The sequence below is a fragment of the Rousettus aegyptiacus genome, unplaced genomic scaffold (assembly GCF_014176215.1).
Source record: "Rousettus aegyptiacus isolate mRouAeg1 unplaced genomic scaffold, mRouAeg1.p scaffold_m13_p_2, whole genome shotgun sequence".
Taxonomy (NCBI): Eukaryota; Metazoa; Chordata; class Mammalia; order Chiroptera; family Pteropodidae; genus Rousettus; species Rousettus aegyptiacus.
In genome coordinates, this window is record NW_023416295.1 from 134,403,078 (window position 1) to 134,425,986 (window position 22,909).

Below are 22,909 nucleotides of genomic sequence, written 5' to 3' on the forward strand. Positions count from 1 at the left end.
GAAGAATCATTCATGAAAAAATAGTAGATCCAGCATTCCTTTTAATTTTTGAAAGATAATATAAATTTAACCATGACCTTACATGATAAATTGTTATAACTGTTTACTGATAAAGGATTAAAGATGGATTTTCAACATATAGCATCACTTGCTTCACTTTAGATAAAACTTAAAGACAAATATCCTGATATTACTATAATTCATTTTTTTTCAATTCCTAATTCCTGTCAATATACCTTTGTGAGGCTGATTTCTGTTATGAGTGTTGATAAAACAAAACAGATGAATGTTATCCCCTGAGAGTAGCATTGTCGTCAATCTAACATAGATAAGTTAACAAGCAGAAAGCAAGTGCAACTATCAATATATATGGTGTTCATTCTAAGTGTATATAAAGCAATTTAATATAGGACTTTCTATTTTCTTTATAACTTTTTGCTATTTATGATTGTGGATGATAAAAGTTATGAGCACAATCAGCAATTCTTCATTTTAATCTCCTACATGCACACTTTCAATAAACAGTATATATAGTTTCTGTAATTTTTCCTGTTATGTTTGTTCTAATTAGATTTATTGAAATGTAATTTTAGGTCTGTCAAGTTTGTATGTCTTTTTAAATTTATTTTTCTAAAAGTTCATTTTATTATACTTTATGACCATAAATTTTTAAATCTCTAATCTATTCACATGGATTAGAGATTAAAATTAGCCTGTCTCCTCAGTAAAGCTAGACTAGAAAATTGGTCTGTCACTACAGATAGTTTGTGAAACACTTCTGTAGGTAGGTAAGTTTAGGATTTTGTACATGGTCCTAAGGGCAGAAAGAAGCTTTTGACAGTCTGATGATAGCCGTTATTCTCATTATTTTGGATGTTATGTGGACATTCAGAATTAGGAGTTTTGAGAGACACCAGCTGTCAGACTTGCTAGGGTGCTCAGAACAAGAGCACAGCTAACTCGAAATCTGGTAGCTAGATTGGTTTAAAATAGTACAAATACCTCCTCTGCAAACACTCCTGATGTACAAGTTCTACCTACTCAGAGGTAAAGAGGTATCAACCAGATCCCAGAAATACTGTGTTAAAATAATGTTAGTAATTATCACTTAAGTGAAGGTGACCCTTTATGCTAAATTATTATTAATGAAATTAGGATTGTGTGATGTGTAATTACTAAATATGTGAAGGGTTAATTTGGCTACGTTTTATTTAGAATAATAGAATTTTGGAGCTGAAAAGGACTTAATGTAGTTAACTTACTCTCTGGTAGAGAAAATTAATAAGAAAATTGAGGCTCAGACAAGTTCGATAGAAAGAATCGAATAAGAGTTTTGGTTCTTGAAGGCAGAGAATGGAGTTATGCTGCCACAAACCAAGGAACACTTGAGTCTACTGGAAGCCGGAAAAGGCAAGAAAGGATCCTCCCCTAAAGGCTTCAGACCCTCACCTTGATTTCAGGTTTCTAGCTCTCAGAACTGTGGGGGAATAAATTTCTGTTGTTAGCCACCCAGTTTGTGGTAATATGTTATGGTAGCTCTAGCAAACTAATATATGTACTGATAGAGTGTCATGAATAAGTTTCTTTGGTATGTGAATTTCCAAATGAGTTAAACTAATGTCCTCTCTTGACTTATGATTATATATATATATATATATATATATATATATACATACACATATATTTTATTTTTTAAAGAGTTTAGGTCTCAGAATCAAATTGTTAAGATTCAAAACCCAACCATGTCCCTTACTTAATGTTGACTTTAGGCAAGTTATGTAGTTTTTTTCTGCTTTGGTTTCTTCATCTGTAATAGTTTGATGATAATAATAATAGCATTAGTTTTACAAGGCTATCATGATGGATTAAATGAAATAATCCACGTAAGCTTTTAAGCTCAGTTTCTAAAAGCTGGTAGGCACTTTTTATGTGTTGGGTATTTTCATGACTGTGATAAGGATGGTGGCATTGTGGTGGTGATGGAGAATATCCTTTGACTTGTCCAGTTGGACGGTATAGAATTGACAGTCAGAATCTGGAATGCTGTCTGGTAGTCTGGTGGTTTTTTTTTTTTTCGTCTCTGTTCTAACCATTCCTCTGAACTGTGTACTCCTGCACCTTCGTAGATTGACCTTCACATACTGATTCCTTATTCAAATGCTCACATCTTTAAAACAGATGAAATTCTACTCCCGATCACATCCATTTTCTTTCAACTGGGCAGTCGCCTCATAACTTTGCCATACGTTTTACCTAGTGGGGAACAATCACCAGGAGTGAGAAAGGGAACCATGGCATTGTGAACATGCTATTGAAATGGGCTTATCCATTACGGAGACATATTTGAAAACAAATCTTCAGCTTTTAAATCGTAGAGTACTTTGCATTATATTCAATAAATATATCTACATAATTAGTAAAATATGTTGTTCTGAGGTTCTCTCAAGGTAGGATATGGAACCACATTCTAAGCAATTGACTAAGAAGAGAGAGAGGAAATTCCATTTTAACTTGTTTAAACACGCATTGAGACCCAAACTTACTGCCTGGCATTACATTTGGATAAGATAAAAGCCCTGCTCTTATAGAGCTTTCAGTCTAGTGGAAAAGTTTGGAAAGCTTTTCCTCTACACAATCCTGACTCACAGGAGAAAGAGGATGTCATGGAAATAAAAAGAAAAAATTTAAAGCGAGCAATAACATGTAACCACTTTAAAAATTAAGAATGAAGAAAAATTCAATAATAAAACAAAATGATGATGACAACAACAACAATAATAATAGACCTTGGCTCTTATGGGGCATAATCATGATGTACCTGAGCTCTGCAGTGGCAGTGGCTGAGCTGAGAGCAGAGGTCACTTTACTAGGATGTCCGAAAGGAGGATTTCAAGAACATGATCTCTCTAGGGGAGTACATATTGCATCTGGATCTGCCAGGTCTTGGAACATTCAGAATTTCAGATCTGCTCCCATGCCTTCAATGACCATCTCTGGGCCAGCCCAGATGACTCTTCTTGGTTTCAGTCTATTTGACATTGTTACTTGGCTATCTGGTAGATATGCCAAACTCAAAATATGGCCAGCATGTCGGGGCAGAGGGAACAAGGATGGTATCCTCTGAATGAGGAACACCTCGGAAGGGTAAATGGGCAAAGGTTAATGGGAATTTGGACACACCCTGATCTGGAAGGGTAATGATAAAGTGTCTTCTCTACTACTGTCCTGATGGAATGCACCGTTGGGGGCAATGATATTGAAAGGGAGAATACTGAACCGAATTTAAACAGGAAATGACTTGACAAAAATAGAAGTAATTAAATCAGCCTGGAATTCAAGAGATTAAGTTTTCTAGGAACTTTTAAAAGAGAGAACTGTAGTGGAATGGTTTAAAAAAAGAATATCAACTCTGAAGTTATACAGCCTGTGTTTGAATCCTAGCTTACTATTAGCTGTATGATCCTAGGGAAGATATTTAACTTCTCTGCACCTCACTTTCTTCATCTGGTGGTAATATGGGTACCTCATAAGACTATTATGAGAACTAGTGAGTTAATTTTCTTAGAACGATATCCGACACATATTAAGTACTCACTGTTTAGCATCCTGCGCCAGTGTGCTCAACAAAAGTAGTTATCCATTCACTAGGAAAAAATAAGATCTTAAATTGAATATGAGGTATTGAAAATAAAGTTACATTTTTGCACACATGAGTATTATCAATTAAAACATTTCATCTACAAAAGGAAACAGTATGCTACAAGCCAAAGGAAAAAAATAATTTGATGTGTGGAGAAAGGGTGTAGAAAAGCAAAAAGTTGAAAAATATACCTGTAATGCTGGCAAAATAGTTGTCAGTCACATTGATACATTTTTCTGTGGGAGAGGGAGAAAAACTAAAGGAAATGAAAGGAATGTTTATGCTTTGTCATAAGTTGGAGGCATTTTGAAGCACATTCTTGCATGCAATCAATAACAATCTGAAGTACTGAGATAAATAACAAGTGAAAATAAGTTGTCAATTTCTTTTCCTTGCTAAAAAAAATTGTTACAAAACTGCTGCAAATTTTATACAGGCAGTTTTGCTCAGACACTTAGATCTCCATCAAAAAAAACCTTAGTTGCACCCATTTTGAATGTATAGTAGTGATCTAGAGATAAAAGAAGCAGGCTTTTGCCATATCTTAGCAACTAGGTAGAATGTTCTGTAGTAGTTAATGAGGAGATTTTGCATGCCTTGGAGGATTATGCCTTCTAGATCAATAGCTTGCGTACTTTCAGTCTAGTAAATTCTAAGTTATAGTAGCTACCATTTATTGATTGCTTTCTATATGCCAAATACATACCAGCTGCATTTTTTTACACATTATTCTTATATTCAATATTTACTGACATATACAATGTGCTAGACACTGTTGTAAGTATTAAGAATAAAGCAGTGAATAAAACCTGTGAAAAATGGAGCTTACCTCCTGGAGTGGGGGGACATAAATAGGAAACAACTAAGCAAATATATAATAAATATGTAAATAAGTAACATTAAGCAAAGACAAGGGATAAGAAATGTTGGTATGTATATGGGGGTTGCAATTTTGAATAGGGTCATTTGGGACCCCCACTAAATAGCTAACATTTGAAAGAAATGAAGCAGCTATGTGAGAGGAGAACATTCTAGACAGAAAAATAACTGGATATGCAAAGTTCCTTAGGAAGGAGCATGTTTGGATGGTTCAAGGAACACCCTAGAAGTACTGGAGCAAAGTAAGTAGAGGAGAGAGAGAGATTTGGTAGAGGTAGAAGTGGGGGCCTGTGTAACACTTCACATAGTTATTATGGATGTCCATAAAGAGGAGGGGTTGCGTCATTTTCTTGGAAGATCTAGAGGCAGCAGTTATATTTTTAGATTAGTCTGTGACTCTTTTTAAAGTGATCCCTGAACCTTAGTTTGAGATTTGCTGATCTGAGGTGCTCATCACATAGTTGGGCATTTGCAGTGTCTTTTGAGTAAGTGAATAAATCAGGAGAACAAGGTTTGAGTGCGAGCTCTGAAATTAATTAGTTGTGCAATTTTGAACAAATTACTTGACCTGTCTGTGTGTTGGTTTGCAAAATAAGAATTTTATAAAAAATGTTAATTTTTTTTTTACGATGACATTGTTTAACGATATCTGGTAAGTTTCAGCTGTACATTTTAACAGGCATATATATATTTACATTGTGTATTCACCTCCCATAGTTAGATTTCTTTCTGTCACCACATATTTACCTCCCCTCTATTTACCCTATTTACCTCCCCCCTACCCTCTGGTAACCACTAGTCTAGTGTCCATGTCCATGAGTCTCTGTTTGTTTGTCCTGTTTATTTGTTGCTTTTAGGTTTATATCCTACATATAAATGATATCATGTGATTTTCAACTTTTTCTGTCTGGCTTATTTCACTTAGCATGATGATCTTGAGGCCTATCCATATCAATCAAGTGGGCTTCATCCTAGGGGCACAGGGATGTTCAACATATGCAAAATAAGAACTTTTAAAGCTTTCCCTATTATGTGATTATATACCATGACCAGTTTCCCAAGTCTCTGCTTAGCGCTGTGAATGTTGAGAGCCAGCCTTTTCAAGGAAAGGACATGGATGACCTGACCACCCCCTACACCACTCACACATTTATTTACCTGCTCTGTCTTTCTGTTTACTTTCTCAGTTCCAGCCTTTGGCTAAGACAGTAAAGCTAGAGAGAGAGCCTGGCCCTAGCCGGGTGACAGAACTCTTGAGGCATTTCTTCCTGTCAGAGGATTTGATGATATGTGTGAACAGACAGACACTCTTAGCTCATGCTGAATCTGGGTCCCTGACAGGCTCTTAAAATACTAACATAAACTTATCCTTGTTCTCAAGCTATGCATTTGAGAAACCTGGTCTGGACTTTCTGTTTAGCAACTACATGCTCATCAAAAAGATGATTCTAATGTTAGTAGCTAAGCACAAGAAAGAATTATGTGATGAGTCAGGAAAGATTTTGAATTATTGTGTCTTCAGGCCCAAACTTAATAAATTTCCTTTAAGGTGTGGGCTATGTATAAGCCTTGGAAAAAGAGAATTATTTTTGATGATAGCAGAGGCAGAATCAAATAAAAATCTTCCTTTGAAAATGGAATTTTTAATGACTTCTATATTTATCATTTCTGGAGTTAAGTTTATGGATGAAGGGAGAAATCTGATATAAGTAAAGCTGGTTCTTGAATATCACCGAGAATATTCTGGCCTTCAACCTTTTTGGAGAGGGTTACTTTGCTTGTTAATATTAGGTAAAGCCCTGTCCTTCAACAGAAAACCTTAACCAAGACCAGAAACTGTCACACTGTCTGGGCTGATGTCTGTGCTTCATTCTATTCAGGTGAACACTAAGTACTGCAGCATCCTGGCAAAAGCAGCCAGTGCTAGCAAATTCTGCTCGTCTATTGGCAGTTAAAAATAAAGGCTGCATGGTGGGTTTTTTTAAACCGACAACTCAGGGCTCTTATAGTCCTATAACATTTGATAAGCCAGTAAGTTAGTCCTGAGCTCAGAACACCGTGTGTGTGTGTGTGTGTGTGTGTGTGTGTGTGTGTGTGTGTGTGTGTGTAATCTTCAACAAGGCCCACTTGCTAACAATGCTATTTTTTTACTGAGGTATAATTGGCATATAATATTATATTAGTTTCAGATGTATCAGTGCTACTTATTAACTGTAGCCATATTTCTAGTTCTCTTTTCCTAGCCTATTTTTATGGACTGAAATCAAGACCGAATGCAAATATTTTGCATTATGATAATGAACCACAAAGGGGAATGACAGAAATAAGCTAAGCCTGATATAGCATAGTGTAGTTTGACAACAACAGGAAGAACTAGCAGGTATATACTGCATGACAGTTTTTGAAGTGGGCTTGACATTAGCAGCACTGTGATAGATAGGCATTAGTTTTTATACTATCCTGATAGTGGGTACAGGGAAGTTGTATCTGGAAAGAGGTAGGACAGGGCCTTGTCGCAAGGCTCCTAACCAAGTTCCAAGCTTGTTTATTTTTGCAATGCTGTCTTTAGGAGAAGTGTTTGAAGCAACACTTCTCCTATTTTTCTTAGAGAGTTTCAGTTGAGTTGTATGAGTAGTTCAAAGTATGTGGAGGATATAAAGAATGTTGACTAAAGCCTAACCTACTCTCGTCCCAAATGAAGACATTTTTTTTACCTTCTGCTGTCAAGAAGTAGGAGTATGCCTTAGAAGGAAAGTCACTTTTGTTCTATAAATTCTCTTCTCCCACTTACCATTCTTTTCCTCATATCAGATGTATAATTCTCATTTTGAAATACTGCTTTTTTATTCTGACATTTTTTCTTTTATACTTTTTCTTTTTGCTATTTTAATATTATCAATCTCCTTTAATGTTTTTGTAACCTTTATAGTCTAATGATACTTTTGGAGTTATTCTATTATTTTTAGTGGTCCTATTATTTTGACAAAACCTTACAAATAAAGTCTTGAAGTATTAGGTCCTTTCAAAATACATGTAAGGTAAGAGGGTGTTCGAGTATATGGTTTATAAAATAAATGTGAGCCATTCTGTCTCGGGCCCCGGAGTAGAAGCTGAGGTACTTGGATGATTGTTAATGTAAAATGGAGGGGACAAGAAAACAAGTCAAGAGTCACCCTATCATCATCCCAGGTTTTTAACAGGCAACAACATGCGAGGGAAACACATTGTTGCATGTATTAGTTAATTGCTTTCATTGCTGAGTAGTGTTCCATTGCATGAATTATCATAATTGATTTATCAGCTTATTAATCGGTACACATTTAGGCTGTTTCTATATTTGGTTAAAATGAATAAAGCTACTATAAATATTCAGAAATGAGCCTTTTGAGGAAACCTGTTTTTATTACTTTAGAGTAAACATCTAGGAGTGAATATTTTACTTTATAAGAAGCTTTCAAATAGTTTCCAAAGGGCCTGTACCATTATTTTCATCAGCAAAGGATGAGAGAGAATTCATGTCCCTTTGCATCTTATTGACACTTAGAATGGGCAGTCTTTTGAATTTTAGTCATTCTAATAAGTGTATATCTCATTGTGGTTTTAATTTGGATTTCCCTAATGACTACTGATACCGAGGCATTTTTGATATACTTCTGCTATCTGTATATATCTCTTTTTAGTAAAATGTCTAAATATTTTGCCTGCTTTCTTTAATTGAAAGCTTTGACTAATTGAAATATAAGACTTTTTTTTTAAATATAATCTGAATACAAGTCTTTTATTAGATACATGCTTTGCAAATATTTCTCTTATTCTGTATTTTGTCTTTTAATTTCCTTTATGGTATCTTTCAAAAGCTAGTTTTTAATTTTGATGAAATATAATTTATCAATTATTTTCTTTTAATTTATGTGCAAATTGTGTCCTACTTAAGAAATATTTGCCTAACCTGAGTTACAAAGATTTTCACCTGTTGTCTTTTAAAATTTTTATAGTTTTAGCTTTTATACTTAAGCTTCTGATCCATTTCAGGTTATTACATATAATGCAAGATAAGGGTTACAGATAAAGATTTTTCCCCTTTCTCCCTCCATTTTTCCCCTCCCCTCCCTTCCATCCTTTCTTTACATATAGATGTCCAGTTGTTCAATCATTGTTGTTAAATAGTTATCCTTTATCCATTGAGATATCTAGGTGCCTTTGTAAAAATTCAATTAAGCACATATATGTGGGTTATTCCAAAAAAATCAATTTAGCGTATACGTGTGGGTCATTTCTATACTCTTTATTCTATTCCATTAATTTATATGTCTATCAGCATCTCAATACCACACTGTCTTAGTTACTATAGCTTTAAAGTATAGTCTAAAAGTCAATGTGAATCCCCCAATTTTGCTCTTTTTCAGTTTTTTTGACTTAAAAATTTTATAATTAGCTTATCAATTGCTACCAAATAGCATACTGGGATTTTGATTGAGATTGCCTTAAATCTGTAGATCATTATGATTATAATTGATACTTTAGCATTATATTATATATTCTTATTAATGAGCATGGTAAATCTTTTCATCTATTTAAGCCATCTTTAATTTCACTCAGCAATGTTCTATAGTTTTCAAAGGAAAATTTTGTCTATATTTAGTTAGATTTCTCCACAAGTATTTGATGTTTTTTAATGCTTTATAAATGATGTTGTTTTTCATTTATATTTTCAATTATTCCTTGCTAATATATAGAAATATAATTGATTTCTGTATGTTGACCTTGTATTTTGTAATATTGCCAAATTCACTAGTTCTAGTAGATTTTTAATAGATTACTTGGAAATTTTAAAATGTAGATGACCAAATTATCTAGGGATAAAGTTATTTCTTCCTTTCTAGTTCGATGGCTTTTATTTCTTTTTCTTGGCTCGTCACATTGATTGAAACCTCCAATACAATATTACCTTGTTGATGTAGAACCTTTTAAAATGTCCTTAATTAGATTGAGGAAGTTCCCTTCTATTTTATCTTGCAGTGAGTTATTTATTTTATAATCATTAGTTGTTGAATTTTATCAAATGCTTTTCTTGGATTAGTTAATATGATCATGTGATTTATCTTCAGATTGTAAATTTGGCGGGTTACATTGATTTATTTTAAAGTATTGAATTAATCTTTATATTCCTGGGATGAACCCCACTTCATTGTGGTTTATTATTCTTTTTATCTATTGTCAGATTTGACTTACTGATATTTTGATAATTTTGAGGATTTTGCACATTTATTCAAAAGACATATTTTATGTTCAAGTTCAAAAGGTATATTTTATGCCTATGTTCTAATTTCCTTTTTTGTTTTGTATTGTCTGTCTGGTTTTGGTAATGAGTAATGCTAGTCTCATAAAAAGAGTTGAGAAATGTTCCTTTTTTATTTCCTAGAAGATTTTTGAATAGTTTATGGTATTTCTTCTTTAAATGTTTACTTGAATTTGGCATTGAAACAAGCTGAGACTGGAGATTTCCATTGATTATGGGAGAGGAATGTGGGAAGTTTCTCAATATAATTGTGAACTGGTCTATTTCTTCCTTCAGTTCTATCATTATTTCCATAGGGTAAATGTTTCATGTGTTTTGGAGCTTTTCAATTAGGTGTGTTCACATTTAGGATTGTTATGTCTTCTTAATGAACTAACCCTTTTATTATTATATAATGTACCTCTTTATCCCTGGTAATTTTCTTTGCTCTAAAATTTACTTTTTCTAATTTTAATATAACTACTACAATTTATTTTGATTCATGTTTTCATAGTAAATATTTTCTTAATTCTTTGGCCTTAAACTTACCACATTATAGTTCAAATGAGTTTCTTTAAACAGCTATAGTTGGATTGCATTTTCCAAGTCTATTCTGACAATATTGGTCTCTTAATTGTTGTTTAGATCCTTTACATTTAGTCCAACTATTGGTATATTTGGATTTTTGTCTGCCATTTCATTATTTCTTTTATGTATGTTCCTTCTATTTTCTGTTCTTCTCTTAACACTTTCTCACCTTCTTTCAAATTATTTAAATATTTTTTAGTATCCATTTTATTTTATATATTATCTTTTAACTTATCTCTTTGTGTAGCTTTTTAAATTGGTATTCTGGAGAATACAATATACATATTTAACTTTTCTTTGTCTACTTAGAGTCTATATGTTATCACTTCAATTGAAATATAGGAACTTTACCACTATATAGGTCCCTTTATCCTCCTCTTTATGCTGTGGTTGTCTTATGTATTAAACATACATACATCAAAACCCCTTTGCAGAATTTAAAAATATTTTTTCAATTATTATAGTAGACAGAAGAATGGCTCCCCAAAGATATACACACCCTAATCCCCAGACCCGTGACCGTGTTACCTTATCTGACAAAGAAACTCTGCACATATGATTAAGGTTAAGGGCCTTCAGACAGGGAAAAGTTAAGTAGTATATTGTATTTCCTAGAACACCAATTTTAAAAGTTATACAAAAAGATATAGTTAAAAGACATAGATAAAATGGAATATTAAAAATACTGGTATTTAGTAGGTAGATATCAGGGATTCTGTTATTCATACTTCAAGGCACAGGACTATCCTAACGGAGAACTATACAACATTAAAATGTCAATAGCTCTAAGGCTGAGAATTCCTGCCTAGGCTGAGTACTCCTGCCCTAACTAATACAACAACTAACCTTTATTATAGTTTTCCAAAGCTTTGTACTTTGGTTTTATAGAAACAACTCTCTCTGTATTCATATTTTAATGGTTTCCATGAACTTAATTAGGTCATGTAATTATAGTAGCAGGTTCAACTGGAAAAATTTTGGGTACGAAGTACCGCTCTTCCGGAGGCACAAGATATGTGTGTGGGTATTAGAAACAAGCTTACTAATCACCAGCTTTCAGCATGTTATAGGTGAGAGAGGGATTGGAAGGCACCCCTGATTCTATGATTTGGTAGAATACCAAAGTAGGTTAGGAGAACTTCTGCATGTAAATATGTGTATATCTATCTATATATTTGCTTTCTTTCTCATTTTATCTTCCAATAGAATTTTAAATAATGGAATTATTTAAAACATATTTTATGTAACATTTATAGATACTTATTACAATTCAATATTTTGGATGTACTGCTATAGAAAGATCTTTACTTCATGTGAGGAATAATTTTCTTTAATTCTATTCGATTATATAAATTTTGTTTTGTGTAGTTTTGCAAATTTAGGAAGATTCATACAATAATACTTCATCGTATGTAAGTACTGGAATATTTCTCAAAGTTTACAGAAGAAGAAATAGAATTAAATGGAACATTTGATAAGGAGATATAATTAAAAAATTAATTTAGAAAAGCTTCCAGATTCTGTTTTTTTTCCCTTAAAAATTACAAGGACAGAGTTAAAAATGTCCTATTGTAGGATAATATAGTGCATACTGCTCTACAGTAGCCTCAAACTCTACACAGTAGGTATTTTGGTAACTGGCTGTGTAGGATACTGTTGGAGAATTCAGAATTTACCTGTTTGAATGGAAAATTGAGAAACTCAATAACTCTTTGTACAGGTTAACATTTTAATTGCTTTTGAAACTGATTTTTTTTTTTGGATGGGAGTTGAATGTCACTATTCAAAATTTACCTCAAAATTTTAAGGCTACAGTTGAAAAATATGATGTGCCATCGACCTTGAATATACTTTGCCTGCTGAGAACTGGATCTCAAACTAATTCACTATTGTGATTCTGTCATGTGTAGTGAAAGGGTGGATGGAGCGTGCATGAATATGGTCAGCACTGGGGTGACTCTTCTCTCTTGCCTGGGCTCTATTTCTCTATATCTCTCCTCTTTTCCCCTCCCCTTTCCTTATTCCCCTCCCCTCCCCTCCCCTCCCCTCCCTTCTCCTCCCCTCCCCTCCCCTCCCCGCCCCTCTTTCCTTTCCTCTCCTCTCCTATCCCATCTTTATTTATCTATCATCATCTATCATCTATCTATTTTTTTTCTTTTTCCTTTTTCCTTTTTTCTTTTTCTTTTTCTTTTTCTTTTTCTTTCTCTTTCTCTTTTCTTTCTTTCTTTTTTTATTGCCATAGGCAGGCGCTCTGGCTCTGCTGTCCTTGGCTCCTGCTGTGTACTTGTCCTGGAGTATCAGAGCCCTGGTCTCAGCACTGTGTTAGGCAGAGGTCGCGTGGAGACATCCCGGGGCTGTCCAGTAGTTCTCTCTGTCTTTCTATCCTGTTCTCCCAGCGCAGGGAGAAAAGTAGGGGCGGGGAGGTGGGAGAAGCTCTCCAGCGCCCCACCCAGGCCAGGGATCCACTCGCCTAGGACTCCCAGGGCTTCCCAGGCTCACCACCCATCTCTACCTTGGGAGTGAAGCGTGCTTTGGCAGCCTTCCTCTGCACGCCCCCGTGAGGGAGTCCCCTCCCCAGTTCCTGGGGCTGCTCGGGAGCCCTGTGCACGACTGTATACCGGCTTCCCTCTGCCCAAAGGGCAGCGGAGGGTGCCTCGTTCTAACCTTGCCTTCTGCGTGTGGTGTTCCTTTCTCTCCCTCTATTTTTCAAGACAAGGACCCAAAATCAAGGGGTGAGAGCAAAGACTGCCCATCAACTTAGCACCTTGAATTTAGATCGTTCCATCCGAACGGTGGTAGGCATTCCCCGGGTCAGCAAGAGCCGGAGGAAGGAGGGCGGAGGCTGCAGCTACTCCAGGGCTCGCTAGACGGGGCTTGGAGACCAGGGAGCCCTAGTGGGAGAGGGACACCAGCGCCGTGCCTCACGCTCGGCGGTCTCCCCTTTCTCCTTCTCTCCCCGCCTCCCCAAGCCTGCCCCTCCCTCTCCTGAGGAACCGTCTCTCTTCGGCAGTTCTCCGGGCGCTCTCTCCATTGTCTCTGCCTTTACAACAGGTTCGGGCGCCAGGAAGACGCGCCGTTTCGGGGGCGCCCGAACCCTGGCTTTCTTGCAGCCACCTCCTTTCTTTGGGGGTGTGCGTGTCTTCGGCTGCTTTTATTCGCCTCAGAGCTAATTCCCCAGAGGAGCAGCCTCCCCGGCAGTCCGACCCCTCCTTCTGGGCGCCCCTCCCAGCCCGAGCTGCCGCCTCGGCTCAGAGTGTGGGAATGTTGTGCACGTTGGAGGGTCCAAGTTCTTCACGTGCCTGGGGGGTCCTCCTTTTTTTTTGTTAGGCAACCAAATCGTACTAATCCTACTAATTAGTAAACCCGAGGCAGCAGCCAGGCAGACAAACGCTGTTTTCCCGCTTGAATCCAAGAACCTCTTCAATTTTTATTTTTATTTTTAAAGAGGGAGACGATGGACTGAGCAGATCCACACCATGGAGTCTCGGGTCTTACTGAGAACATTCTGTTTGATCTTCGGTCTCCGGGCAGGTGAGTAGCCGCAGAGCTTGGGGCAGGGAGTAAGGGACGGCCCTCGCCTTGGGGAAACCCGAGGTGGCCGGGGACACCTTGCTTTTTCTCCGCCCGAAGTCGGTCTGGAGTGGGAAGCTTGGCATAGTGGGCTAGTTTGGATTTGGATTTTTTCTGTGCTTGTCTTAGAGACGCCAGGGCAGGTTACACCCCTAGTCCAGGGTCAGAAGACCGCAGGGGAACTTTGCATTAAGAGGGGTTTAAAGTAGGTCACAGAAATGGGACTGGGTGTTCCACTATTTAAAGCTTGGCTGCTGATCTCAGGTAAGGCTCACAGCAGCGGAGGAGGGAGTCGCCTCTCATCCTCAATATTGTTCCCAATATTATCTTGCAGACGCGGTTCTTTACTGCCCTGGAGGAAGTGGCGTGTATTTTGATGTAGCTTTTTCTTTCTTTCCTTCTCTTCCCACCACTCCCACCAGTTTGGGGGCTTGGTGTGGACCCCTCCTTACAGATTGACGTCTTAACAGAGTTAGAACTTGAGGAGTCCACGACCGGAGTGCGCCAGGTCCCCGGGCTGCATAATGGGACCAAAGCCTTTCTCTTCCAAGGTATGAAGAGTGTGCCGAGTCCTCGGTGCTGGTTTAGTTCGGATAACCCCGGGTGGAGTTGGCCTCACCACCTTCCTAACTTCTGTATTGCCTCATGGATGACAGTATCTGAGCTGAGATGTGACGAGGTCAATGTGAAATACACACACCTTCCATCTCTTGTTAAGTGACTTGGTTTCTCTCCTGTCTCACCTCCTCCTCCTTCTTACTTTGTACTCTTGCCAGTTCTAATGGATAGTGCCTTAATTACCTTACAGAAACTCCGATGGCAGATGGTAGATTTTAGAGCCTGGGGAACAATAAATTATAACACCAACACCTCATTTGGGTAAAATTGATTTAGGTAGGAAATAGGATAGCTTAATCTTAGTTAAGGCGGTGCTGTCTGAAAGTTTGAGGTACAATGGTGCTCTGTTGGGAGGAATTTCTGGAAAAATTAATACCTCTCAATAGCTTTATCTATTGTACATCACAAACACAATATGTTTGAGACAAGATTCCTCACTGAAAGATCATGCTTCTTCCTTCTCCATCAATGAGAAAGAAAATAATATTCTCTTAACAATTATTTTGTAAATATTTCAAATAAGTGTTAATTCAAAAGCCTGTATCACCATTCATTGTATACTTAGGATTTTAAAACTATTTTTTAAAAGTAAGTGAGCAATGGCACATATATCTACATTTTAAATTATATTTAAATGTGTGATGTAGTCAGAAGCAAATTTCAGTGCATCAAACCTTCAACTTTGATTTACTAAAGCTTTTGAAAATTGCTTGCTTGATGGAAAGATGCTGTAATATGAGCTTCTAAAAGGTAGCTAAACACATACAGAAAGACTAGTTTCACATACGGTGAAGTAAAGATGAAGGCAAAAGAGAAATGGAGTTTGGTTTGACATATTCGGTGGACTGACTAAAGCATCTGCTCCCCACCCCACCCAGATTTTTCTTTTGTTATTTTGGTGTTATGGCTTCAAAAGAAGCGGAACTCGTAATTATTAAAGAATTTCATATGCAAAATAAAACCAGTTCAGCAAATCTGCCACCAAGAAATAGGCATAAAATAAAACTTGAGTGTTTCTGTAGTGGTGTTGTTGCCTGATATATCCAGTAAGTGTCACCATGGACAGTAACACCAAAGCTTAGGTTGGAGAAGAGGAATTGACATGTGTTGCATTTATTTAAAACAAGTTTACTATTATAAGAAATTAAAATGTAATTTTTTGTTTTCATTATGGGGAACTCACTAAATATTTTTACTGAGACAAATATTTATAATAATATTTACTTAAAAGTCTTTTTTTTTTTTGAGATAGCAAGGGATTGGATATTGAATTCTTTAAAAATAATGACCAAATCTAGTAAAGAAAATAAGACTAGACTGTCAGCAAAATTCAAAATGAAGTAGAAGTGTCGTTAGGGTTAAACTTCTGCTTTCTTTTTCTTCTTCTCCTTTTTTTTTTTTTTTTATTCCTATGATTTTCAATCCCCATGAATGAGAAAGAAAGTTATTTCAGGACTGCCTCTTTGTATAACTGTAAAGCTTTACAGACTTTAAAGGTCCTAATAAGCAAATGGTGTTTAATTGCCCTTAAAATCCCCAGAGGTCCTTTAAATAATACTAGTGTTCTTCATCAGTATCTTCTGAAAAGTGTCTGAGCTGTCACAAATAGAAACCTTTAGGACAGTATATTTTATGTTCTAATGCTAGACAGACAATTTCTAGGAAGTAGTCACAAGGGATCAATATCTTTTCATGGTTAATTTTTTAAAGAAATGTTTAGTATTTATTTTTATTTAATTGTCAGTTCTTCAAGCTACCTTATATTGCAAATACGAGGCTCATGAACCTCATGAAATATATTTTCTTACAATTTTCCATAGTAACTGGATATCAATGCACATTGATAAATTGGTTGTTTTGTTTCCTGGTTGGTACCAAGCCCAATATTTAGACAGCAATTGCCTAACGAATATAGTATACAAGATTTGAAGATGTAAAATTTCATTCTCTACCAAATTATGAACCTAATTTCATATAGCCAATCAATCAGCAGGTATTTGCTGTCTGCTGTGTTCTCAGTAGGCATATATTACTGATATATTGATTATACTCTAATGACTTCATTTATTCTAAGATTCAGATTCTGAAATTGGCAACAGGTAGACCTTTGGCCTTGCACTGTAGTTACTTTGCAAAGGTCTTTCTTTACTATTACAATGTGGAAGCTATTGTTAAGAAGTCAATTCTGACTCCTTTCTACTGCTTCAGTGGGGTTCCATGGATTTTGGAGAGACAAAAATTTCAAACTCTGAAGATTTTATGAATTCGCTTTACAGTGAATTGTGGGTGTTGCAGATTTTTTTGCATAATGTGTAAAATGTCGTAACATGCATAGTGACAAATTACAAAACCTGTGAGATGTTCTCAGATTTCATATGAACCTATCACATAAGTTACTTTGTTTTATCAGATATGTTCTAAATAGGTGGAACAGATTTTGAATGATTAAATTTCTGCAATAATATAATCTTTCATCTCAGCTTTAAAATATTCTCAATATATATCTTACCAATGATTTTTTGCATATTTAATGTACTGTTTCTTTTGCTTACTTCGTTTTCCTCTTTAGCAGTTTTTAAGAGGCTTGCAATTCAATACTTTTTGAAACTATAAATATTTTTTGTAAATTATTGTGAAATATTAATCTATTATTTAATTATATTTTATTATATATGCATGATAAAAGCAAATGGAAATATATTTCGAAGTCACACCTGATTTTTATCATAACAGCAACTGTAGTGTCACTAAAATTGTATTGTTGTTGAAATTTGATGTATAGCTGCTTTGGAAATTGAAGTAGTAAGATGCTAAATTAGATTATCCTTTAGTAAATGTGGCTTTTGATCTGTGTAAATTCTAATAATTTTCAAAAGACAAAAGAAGTGTCAAGGTGACAATTTTGAATCTATATGAAGATCTAAATATTTCTAGCTACAATCTTACTCACTAAATACACTTATGTTTTCAAAACATAATAGAAAGCTGAGTGCTGACAATGAAAAGAATTGTGAAAGGTTGTAAAGAGTTCTGAAATCTTAAGGATTAGTGCAATTATAAATAGAATTCTATCTAACTTCTTTAGAGTCTAGGAAATATTCTTCAAGATAATGATCCTAAAAATGTTCTTTCCTCTCTGTACATGAGAGATCAAGAATGTGAGAGTATACAGAAGTATAGCTCCAAGACCTTCTAGCAACATTAGCATGCTTTTTACATCTTAAGTTTTAATAATTCTTCTGGCCACGTTTCCAAAGTAGATAGTTTCATCTGTTAGTTTAATAAAACTTTTTCTAAGGTGTACACAGATTTTATAATGTTGTTAATACTCATAATAGAAGTAGATAAAATCAAGGCATAATTTGAAAATGATTGTACTAATTATTTTTAAGGACCTCTAAGATTTCAAAAGGAAAAAATGTTCACAAGTCTACTCTTATGCCATTATTTGAAAACAGGAGTGAAATTGGGTGTTTGGTGGTGGGCCATTGACTTATTAGACAAAGGTATCTATTAAGGAAAATGAGGCGGCAATGAGTATTTGTCTTCAGTGTGATGGTCAGTGAACATCTTTGGCTTTAGGGACAATGCCCTGATAGAATAGAACAACACAAAGATAATGAGATGGACTTAGAAACCATATAGACCCAAGTGGAATCTCATTAGCTGTTCTACTATGGTGTAGTTACTTAATTTCTCAGAGCTTCAGTACCCTCAATTATAAAATAAATGTTATGAGGATTAAAGGAGACATGTTCAATCACTCAAATAAATTTTGTTGTGCAGTTGATATTCTGCTAGGTGTTAGGCATATAACAAATGAAGAAATTAGAACTTTACTTTCATAGTGCCTTAAATTTAGTCATTAAACAATTACACAGATAATTTAATCACCATGAAGATAAATGATATGAAGAAAAACTACGGTTGTCATGGGAATCTATATTCTCGTTTAGGGAGTCACAGGATCCAGGAAACTGTCTTTGAAGATGGGTCATTTAAGCTGATAGCTGAAGGATAAATTATACTTCTGGGTATTTATCTAAAGAAAGCCAAAACAATAATTTGTAAAGATCTATACACTCCACTATTCATGGTAGCATGATTTACAATAGTTAAGATATGGAAGCAACCTAAATGCCTATCAGCAGACAATTGGGTAAGAAGTTATGATTCATATATACAATGGAATATTATGCAGCCATTAAAAAAATGAAATCCTACCAATTGTAACAACATGGATGGACCTAGAGGTTATTATGCTGAGTGAAATAAGTCGGGCAGAGAAAGATAAATACCATATGATTTCGCTTATATGTGGAACCCTAGGAACAAAAAGAACAAACTAATCAAAAACAGACTCACAAATATAGAGGACAATTTGGTGGTGGAGAGAGGGGAGAGAGGGTTGAGGGGATGGGAAAATGGGGCGAAGGGTTAAAGAAGCACAAATTAGTATTTGATAGGTGGTCAGGGGGATGGGAAGCACAGCACAGGGAATACAGTTAGCATTAATATATTGGCTAGGTGGAAAACCAAAGGAGAAAAGGAGCAATTAGAAGAATCGTTTTCTAAACTATATAAATGTCTAACCAATGTACACCAATTAACAATGTACTGTGTACTTGAAACTAATTCATAAAAGGGTAGTCTGGAGAAGAGAAGAGGAAGAGTAACACAGGTAAAGGAAATACCATCAGCAGGGATCCTGAGCCTGGAATGAGCATGGTGCATTTGAGAAAATGGGAGAAATCCAGAGTAGTGGAAACATAAGAGTTGTAATATGAAATAAAGCAAATAAATCAGGGACTAGGTTATATGGTAGATCATATTAATATAGAAGAATTGAAAATTTATTATCATACAAAGGTATACTGTGGTTGGCAGAATAAGGGTCCCTCAAAATGTTCATGTCCTAATCCTGAGAACCTGAGAATTTGTTATATTATATGTCAAGGGGGAATTAAGATTGCACATAGAATGAAGAGTCCTAATCAGCTGACCTTAACATAAGCAAAATTATCCAGGATTATCTGGGTAGCCCCCATGTAATCACAAAGATCATTTAAATCTGGAAGAGGGAGGCAAAAGAGTCAGTGCCAGAGTGATGCAATGAGACAATGACTAGACCTGCCACTGCTGGCCTTGAAGATAAAAGTGTGCCGCAAGCCAAAGAATGTGGGCAAGGAAATGTATTTTCCCTTAGAGTGTCCAGAAGGAGCACAATATTGCTGACACCTTGATTTTAGCCCAGTGAGATTCACTTTGGACTTTTGACCTGCAGAGCTGTGAGATAATAAATTTGTGTTGATTTAAGTCATTAAGTTTGTTGTGATTTGTTATAGCAGCAATAGGAAACAAGTATGGATTTTGATACATGGAAGTAGGGGTGCTGCTGTAAGAAAGACCTAAAAATGTGGAAGTGGCTTTGGAATCGGGTAGTGGACATAGGCTGGGAGAATTTTGAGGAGCATGATAGAAAAACTTAGATTGCCTTGAAACTGCAGAAAAGGGGATCCTTGTTATATAGTGGCAGAAAACTTAGTTGAATTATGTCTTGCAGTTATGTGGAAAGCAAAATTTGTAAATAACAAACTTAGATTTTTAACTGAGATGACATATACACAAAGTTTTGAAGGTACAAACTAGCTTTTTCTTGATGTTTATAGTAAAATTTGAGAGTAGAGAGAGATTGAGGGAATAACTGTTAAGGAAAAGAGAACCAGAATTGATATTTGAGAAATTCTCAGCTTACCTAGATTGAAAAAGATGATAAAACTAGGAGATTCACTGTCAGGAAAGTCTTCTCTGGACAGAAAGCCATGCTGTGGCTGGAAAACCTTAAGCTTAGAGTATTTAGTCACATAGAGCTCTTTGGAGAAATTGAACATGTGGTTTGGAGAAGCCAGTAACAGGGATGGACTTATCCAGGAATTATTTGTGGAGGAGCCTCTTGTCTAATCAAGTAAATCTCAATAAATATGAGAGACCCCCCCAAGGTTCTTGAGAATATTGTACCAACGAAAACACTCCTCACTTATTCTGAAAGGGTAAGTGAGAAGATATAGTGAAAGAAAGTTGTTAGATCCCCAAAATTCTAAAAGCAAGAAACAGACTGATTAAACTAGTCAGCTGCAAACATGTGCCACCTGTAGTAAAAAAAATAAGGTTGACTTGGAGGGCAGAACCGAGGACCGAGAAGGCAGAGCTAAGAGCCCAGAGAGTGGAGCCAAGAATCACAGAGGATTATTTCCAGGCCTTGAAACCAAATGCAGTTTTCCTGACTGGATTTCAAAATCGCATGGGTCTGGAATCTAATTTTTTTAACTATCATTTTATCCCTTTTTGAATGGCAATGTCTATAGCTTATCCTACATCTATCCCACCATTGTATTTTGGGAGCAGATAACTTTCTTCTTGAATTTCACAGGTTTACAGATGAAGAGAATTATTTTTCAGGATGAATTACACCTAATTTAGATGATAAAATTACACCTAATATAGATGATGAAATATGGGACTTTTGAACTGAAAGAATTTAGACCAGATTTAAACTTTGAGTTTGTATCTAATGGGTTGAGACTTTGGGGGACTTGGAAAGCGTGAATATATTTTACATGTGGGACAGAATGAATCTTTAGGGGTAGGAAGAGACTGTAATAGGCTGAATAATGGTCCTCTAACTCCACATACTAAATCCTGTAAATATGCACTTGACAAAAGGGGATTAAGCTTGCAGAAGAAATTAAAGTTGTTAATCAGTCAACTTTAAAATATGGAGATTATCCTTAATTATCTGAGTTGGCCCCATGTAATCATAGGGTCCTTTAAACATGGAGGAGGGAGGTAGAAGAGTCAGTGTCGGTGCGATGCAATGTGAGAAAGACCTGATTGGTCATTGCTGACTTTGGAATTGGAAGGTGGTCATGAGACAGGAATGTGGGCAACCTCTTAGAAGCTATAAAAAGCAAGAAAACAAAATTTCCGCTAGAACCTCGAGGAGGAATACAAGCTTGCCTTCACCTTGATTTTAGTCCAGTAAGATTCATTTTGGACTTCTGACCTCCAGTACTGTGAGATAATAATAAGTTTGCATTGATGTAGTCATTAAGTTTGTGGTGATTTTTTTATAACAATAATGGGAAAGTAATATATATATATATGTATATACACACACACACACACACATATATATATATGTTAAATAGTAACATTGATTTGATGTATAACTGAATTAAACTTTCTTTTGAGCCCTTCCTCAACTATGCATGAGTGTGTCTGTAGGGTGGTTGGAAATTGAACTAGCCAGTTAAAGTTATCTTCGTTTGGAGCTTAAAATAGTTTCTTACACATAATGTCAGTCTTCATACTAAATGTTCTCATTCTGAGAACAGAGTACAATCAAGTGTTATTTTTAATTGTTATTTTTAAAAGATATATCTCCTCTCCCCTCAAAAGGTTAACGAAGAGGTAGAAGGGAAAGAATTAGAAGGTATGAAATTTTGGAAGTAGAATGGATAGCACTTAGTCTGCTCTTTGGTATCCAGTGAATGTGGTAGTCATAATTATAAACTGGCAAGCATAACTAGAAGTCTCCTATCACAAGTGTCAGGGATCTCTGTGGGATACCACATAGGTTTGATTTGGGAGGAGCTGGAGCAATCTTGATGGGCTCTGGCAAATGGATGACTTGATTGTCATGGCTGAGGTGCATCTTGGTTAACAGCTGAAGTGAAGGGCCTCTGCTTTTCTTTGACTTTATTCCCCTCTCCTCTCCCCAGTTTATTCTTCTTGTCTGGTCCCAGACCCCTTCTTGTAGACACTTATCTTCTTTCCCATTCTTGTTATTATTTGTCCATAATTTAATACTGCTAACTGAAAACTTAGGTATTAGACATTAAGGCATTATGGTGTGATATCTTTGATTGATTTTATTTCAATTCAATTTATCAAATATTTATTGCACTACTTTTATGTATAAGGATGGGACACACAATATAGTGGAGGAAGGAAACTGTCTACATAAATTACTACAGGAGGTAAAACAGGAACCAAAATTTAATTGTAAAAAGTTAAAAAATTGAAGCTAGAAACTATGAAAATTATATGTCCTAGTCTATATATGACAAAATCAAGGTAATCATTTAATGATGAGCTAACTATAAGAATAAATAGAGTAAAGTCAAGTTTTGGATATTTTTATTTGTTTTGTTTGTTTGCTTCTGCAAAAATATCTGAGAACTTTTAATACTTTGATGTGAAATGTTTCTGTTTTGAAATATTTCAAAATTTTATTTTTCATTTAAAAAATTTATCTATGTCAGATCTTCATAAGT

General features: G+C 35.6%; 1 protein-coding gene across 2 annotated transcripts in view; it reads left to right on the plus strand.

Moving 5' to 3' along the window:
• The first annotated feature begins 12,943 nt into the window (after positions 1–12,943).
• NELL2 (neural EGFL like 2) overlaps positions 12,944–22,909 on the plus strand; it is a 301,007-nt gene continuing 291,041 nt past the window's right edge. The window contains exons 1-3 of one of the 2 annotated variants that reach the window (XM_016146451.2): positions 12,944–13,117; positions 13,831–13,916; positions 14,378–14,506. In XM_016146451.2, the coding sequence (XP_016001937.1) occupies positions 13,862–13,916; positions 14,378–14,506 (184 nt within the window). In that variant the 5' untranslated portion in view covers positions 12,944–13,117; positions 13,831–13,861. Of the gene's footprint in view, positions 13,118–13,270; positions 13,437–13,830; positions 13,917–14,377; positions 14,507–22,909 lie in introns of those variants that run through there. The other variant, XM_016146450.2, reaches the window with a different exon arrangement.